Genomic DNA, 5802 nt, shown 5'->3' on the forward strand with positions numbered 1-5802 from the left:
ACCCCCCAGCTGAACCCACTCACCAAGTGAGAATCCCTCCTTCTGTACCCCCCAGCTGAACCCACTCACCAAGTGTGAATCCCTCCTTCTGCACCAGCCAGACTTTCTGTGCCTCATACCAGCTGTCCCCTGAGGCCTGGGAGCGGAAAGAGCGGTACTGATCATCAAAGGCCACCATCCCAGGCTTGGTGTGGGGACCCCACACCTGCAGCTTCCCACAGCCGCCAGAGGTTGCAACCTTCTAACGGAAGGGCCTGAGAAACTACATGTCACTGCAGAGAATCGTGGGTGACATGGGACATGACAAGCACTAAGTAGCATAGGGAGTGGACAGGGGAGAAGTCTAGCTTGGGCAGGGGCCACTTGGAGCCCAGGGTCCTCACTTTTCAGGGAAGAGCTCTCCTGGTCCCCTGATGTGCTGGGCTCTGACCAGCCCTCTGCCCCCCTGTAGCTCCCCTAAGGCATGTCCTTCCCATCCCTCAAGCTCCACAGCCCATAACCCATCACCTGGTCAGAGTCTCCACTTTGGCCCCCGCTGCCTGAGTCCTGCAGGACCTGCTTCTCCTCCACAGGCTTCTGCATAGAAGGCCTTTCCGAGTGAGGCTTGGGAATGGAGTCTACGTGCCCTTCTGCCTGAGACTCCACAATGTCCACTTCTTCCTCTGCGTGCACGCAAGGTTCCTTGGCCACCTGCACCCTGCTTTCTGGTTGGTTCTCCCTTCTTGCAGCCTCTGCTGGGGTCTCTTCTGTAGGTATCCCACCTGGGGCTTTGCAACTTTCCTGGGGACTCTGAGTCTCTACTGCCACCTCAGGCTGCTCCCGGCATTTTTCTGGTGTCACTGGCTTCTTCTGGGGTCTCTCAGCCTTTTCCATGTTCCCTGGAGCCTCCTGCGGCTGCCCCCTGCCTTCCGCTTTTCCCATCTTCTCACCCCTGCGCTGAGATTCACTTTCTCTGTTCTTGCTCTGAGAACTGTCCCATTTGCTCCTTCGGCCCAGGGAACCTCCCCACTTCCTTGTGGGGACTGGGGGCTCCAAAGATCTCACTTCAGCTCCTGCACCCTTCGACCCATCCCCTTTTTCCATCTTCTTTGGAGGACCCCCTCTTTCTTTCTCTACTGTTCCCACTTGTCCCTTTTTGCCTACCCCCTGGACTGGAGACGGGGTCCCCTGCCCCTCCATGCTCTGGGACTCACGTTCCTTTTGCCCTTTGGTCTGGGGGTCCCGGCTCTCCTTCCCTTCTAAGCCCTGAGATTTCCCCTCTTTTGTGCCCTGGCCTGTGGCTCCATCATCCCCAGTCACGTTCTTCTCAGGCACGGGTGCCTGGGGGCCGCAGGGAGCCCCTGTGGTTGCCCCTTTTTTTGTCCCTCCAGGATCTGTGGTTGGGGCTGGAGTCTTGTCTTTGGGGGTGTCACGAGGTTGGGTCTTCTGCTCTGGCTTGGCCAGCTCTGGGTCCAGCTTGGCCACCATCAGCAACACATCACCCCTCCTCACGCCCCTCTTGAGGGGCAGTGTCCTTTTGGCTGGTGTTCCTGCGGGACTCGATTCCTGCGGCCTCTCTCCACTGATGCTGGTCACAGGGGTGGAGCTCTTGTCATCAGCCCCTGGGGGCTCCTTGCCTGGAATGTCTGCATCCTTCTGAGTGGCTGATGAGCTGTCCTGGGAAGTCTGCTGGCTTCCAGACTTGGGGACATTGTTGGTCTTGTTGGCTTGGTTCGTGGGAACTTCTGGGGTCTAGGAAAGAGACCACAAAGTATTCAGCTTCTGGGTGACTCACCAGTGGCCATTTATGCCCAGGTTCACCCACCCAAAGATGCCCAGGCCCTTCTGACACTGTAGACTCTGTGCTTGGCATTAAGCTTCAGCCCAGACAAAGGCTAAAGGTCAGACGCGAGAGTCCAACAGAACCAAATCCAACTCTACCTCTGTCTCTCCACTGTGTGTCTCTGAGCCAATGTCTTACCAATAGCGTGGTGTTAGGCTGGGCAGTGGCCCAGTACAGTCAGCTCTCAGGAGCTGCTGCAACTGTGGCTATTACTCCTGTTTCTACCTCGGTCCTCCTGATGAGGTCATCAGTAGGGAGACATGTTCTCGTCATGGGCCTGGTGGCTGTGGCCCATTGTCTCCTACCTTCTGTGAGCTCTGGTTCCCACACAATACAGGTATGCCGTTTAAGTCTTCTGGAATCTCAGAGTGGGAAAGCAGAGGCAGCGATCACTGCAGCCTTCCTGGTGCTCACATTTGCTGTCCGGGCCACCTGCCCATCCCCCACCCATCAGCTGATTGTCATTTCATAACCCATCAGGACATTGGTGGCCACCCCAAGTCTATAGGAAGTGTACTAACACACCCTCAATGGGTTCCTCCAGGCCTGTCAGGGTCAGCTTGTCTCCACTGGCCCTACACTCTGGCTAAGCTGGGTACCTCTGGTCCCTGGCCTGTCCACCCCTTCCTTCCCTGCCACCTCATGCCTGCTCATGCTGATGGTGACACCGAGCAGGTGAGCCCTTCCTCCTTCCTCCGTGTCTCACCCACATGTCCTGCTCCCCCTCCCAGGCAGCTCTAGAGCGCAGACTTTGCATGGCCTGGCTCTGCCTCTGTTGGTCTTGTGACCTTGGGGAAAGTATCTTGGCCTCTCAGGGCCTCAGTCTCCACCTCTGATAAATGGGTATGACTCCCATGCCCACTAGGGCACTGAGTTTTAAACAAGGCCACAAGCACTAAGTGAGCGTTGTTTGGTGACAAGCAGGGACATTTGTGAAATGTCCTATTTGTGAAATGATCCCTATCCACAGGCATGCCGTGGCCTCTGCTTGTGCCTTAAGTCAGGCAGGGGCAGGCCCAGGACCCTCTTCTATGAGACTGGACCACTGTCCCCACAGCTGCTGTGAGTCAGTTGTGAGCTCGCTGTCGCAGAGAAGTCTATATCACTAGACCAGTGCAAGCGCATGTGACATAGATGAACTGAGGAGGAGGCCAGCTAGGAGCGGGGCTGACTCTGATGACTGGGGCCAAAGCCTAGATTTGTCAACCCTGAGCCTTCCAGCCCAGCACTGCCATCACTCTCTTCACCACAAGAGGGCGGTATGGAGGCACCAGGAGCTGGAGCCCTGTCTGCCTAACACAGAGATACTCCCAGGATGCACTGTACTCCAAGCCTGCCTCCCCAGTGTCCAGCCTTGGAATTCTGCCCAGCAACACTGGCCCCTTTCGTGGGCTAGCTTTGGTTGGTGCCATTCAGAACAGCAAAAGTTCTTCCACAAATCAGAAGGGTACCATATCGAGTAAGCAGCCAGGCTCTCCGACCTGGCTGAAATTAACTCTTTTGTTACTGGGTGATGGATGTTTCAGGAGACTTGGGAGGGGCTGGGAGACCTGCAGCTGGAGGGTACTGGGGCGGGGGACCCCCAGCACATGCACCTGACCCAGAAGGATGCTGATGCTCAGTTTCAGGTTAGCCCAGTAAGTGCTTTGTCAGCATCTTTTCAGCTTTCATGAGGGAACTGATCCAGGCCTATAACCACAGCTACTCAGGAGGCTGATGCATGAGGAGTAGAAACTCCAGACCCGCCTAGAACAGAAGCAAGTTCAAGGCCTGAGAGCTGATACAGAGCTGAGTGAGCGGCAGCTGCTGCTGTTAACGAATTCCCAATAAGACCTGTGACCAAGAGTACAGTGTGGTCCCGAGAAAAACATGCATGGGGAAGTCGGGTAGTACAGCAATGTGAGGCCCTCCAGGGGTGGACAATCAGAGATGGGTTTTTTAGTTTACATAGGAGCTCAACAAAGCAAGTACAAGGAAGAGTAGGGCTGTGGGGGCAAAGAGGGAATGACTGACTCAGGGCAGGACGGAGGTGCCCAGTGCTTCCCCCCAACACCACCACCACCACTTACCTCTGCTTCTGGGGAGGCGAGCGCCGCCTCTTTCCTCCGCCTAGCCTCTTTGGACTCTTTCTCTGTCTCTCGAACCAGCTGCTTGATGAAACCCCCAGGGATGATGGAGAACAAGGGAGGTGGGGAGGATGGAGGGGGGCTTTTATCCTCCTCTCGAATCTGTGTGTGGAGAGAGTTGGGAGTGAGCCTGCAGGGTTAGAGCCCCCTCCAGACAGTCTGGGACACTGCCTGGGACTTGCCTAGGGAACAACACGAGAGGAAAGTGGAAGGGCTCTGAGGGATGCCAGGAGGCTGAGACAGCGTGAGAGAGAGAATGGATGAACCAGGGATAGCAGCATCTACACAGGAGAGAATCTCCTCCTGAGAGGAACTCAAGCCATCAAAACCACGGGGCTCCTTCCTGTTCTCAAAGCAGCTTTGGGATGTCAAGGGGGTGAATCACACATTGGGCCCCCGTGCCCTAGTGCTCTGGCCCCAGGTGGGCACTGGAGGAGCACTTTCCCACCTAACACAGGGATACTCCCAGGGTGCACTGTGCTCTAAGCTTGCTTCTGTGGTACCTCCCAGTTGCTTTGGAGAAGCCTCCTGGGGACTTGGATTAAGATGACAGATTATTCCTGTGTGCTAAGACCACAGAAGGCAGGAAAGATCTTTTAGCCATGGCCTATGCAGTTGGATTTCCTATTTGTGTCTATGGATTTAACCAACTATGGAAAGAAAGAAAGAAAGAAAGAAAGAAAGAAAGAAAGAAAGAAAGAAAGAAAGAAAGAAAGAAAGAAGAACAGAAAGGTTTGGGGGAAATTGTCTATACAAAGGGAAGAAAAAGGAAGGGGCAAGGAGGAGAAGAGACAGGAGGGGAAGAGAGGAGGACGGGCATGGAGGAACAGAGACAAGGGAGCTCTTAGCGCATCCTACGATAGGTGTGAATGGGAAGAAACAGGTGACCAGGGTAAGAGCCTTTTCCAGGTCTCTGTGGTGACCAGAGAAGGTTCACAGAAATCCTCCAGCATTAGACTGGCAGCTAACAGCTCACCTCCGCTCCCTCCCCCGCCCCAAGCCGTGAGGTGTGGATGAGAGGCTATGCCACCAGCCTCCTGCTAAGGAATGAGAAAGGGCAAAGCAGGTGACAGGTGTGGAAGGAGTCACCAGGCTAGGCCCAGAAGGACTGATCAGGCCCTGGAGACAGTGGGCTGTCACTCTGCCTGAGGTGGGAAGGTGGCCCATGTCGCCAGGGTAGACTCCAGGCCCCGTGACCACAGCCCCAGAACACCACTTTCCTTCTGCTCCCACAGGGCAAGGCGTGACGATATGGCCATGGCGACACTGCTGGCTGGGCTGCAGGTGACAAGATGAGGTGCTCTGGAGGCCCACACAGAGTGAAGTTTCACAGGCTTGTGGAGAGCGTGAGATGAGCGGACAGAGGCCTGACAGCTGACAGAGAAGGTAGAGAAGAGAGAAACTGATTAGAACTGGCTTAGCTCTGCTCCCACCACTGGCAGCACCACAAGGGGAAGGGACAGCGCTGTCCCATCTGAACCACAGAGACCTGGAAGAGGCTTTTGCCCTGGTCAGCCATTTCTTCCGGCCCACACCAATTATAGGATGCTCTACTATGACAGACGTCCATTTGCATGAGAGTGTGCCCAGCAGTCAAGCCCCCAGCTACACACCGGACAGTGTGTGAAATTCTCTTCCTCATGACTCGACACCATAGCTTTGTGTCGACGGAGAAACACACATGGTCTTGTGTGTGCAGCTCCTAAGCACTTGCACAGAGACCATGCCTGCCTAAGCAGCGTGGTGATCGAGTCCCCGAAGAGTCTACTTAGCTCAGGGCAGTAGAGATGAGAGGAGTTTTGGCTGCAGGGTCGTACAAAGGAACTTTCTGGAAGGCATGGAATAGTCCACATC

The 5802-nt window shown here is 55.3% G+C and overlaps 1 protein-coding gene across 1 annotated transcript in view; it reads right to left on the reverse strand.

Annotated features, from left to right (window-relative positions):
- The window catches only part of Myo18b (myosin XVIIIB), a 201658-nt gene extending 196451 nt beyond the window's left edge, over positions 1–5207 (reverse strand). Inside the window, exons 1-4 of the mRNA XM_026784530.1 lie at positions 5160–5207; positions 3892–4050; positions 508–1731; positions 70–136 (exon numbers count right to left, since the gene is read on the reverse strand). Of these exons, the coding sequence (XP_026640331.1) occupies positions 70–136; positions 508–1731; positions 3892–4050; positions 5160–5207 (1498 nt within the window). The remainder of the gene's footprint in view (positions 1–69; positions 137–507; positions 1732–3891; positions 4051–5159) is intronic.
- Positions 5208–5802: the final 595 nt, after the last annotated feature.

The sequence above is a fragment of the Microtus ochrogaster genome, chromosome 2, assembly GCF_000317375.1.
Source record: "Microtus ochrogaster isolate Prairie Vole_2 chromosome 2, MicOch1.0, whole genome shotgun sequence".
In the NCBI taxonomy this organism is placed as follows: domain Eukaryota; kingdom Metazoa; phylum Chordata; class Mammalia; order Rodentia; family Cricetidae; genus Microtus; species Microtus ochrogaster.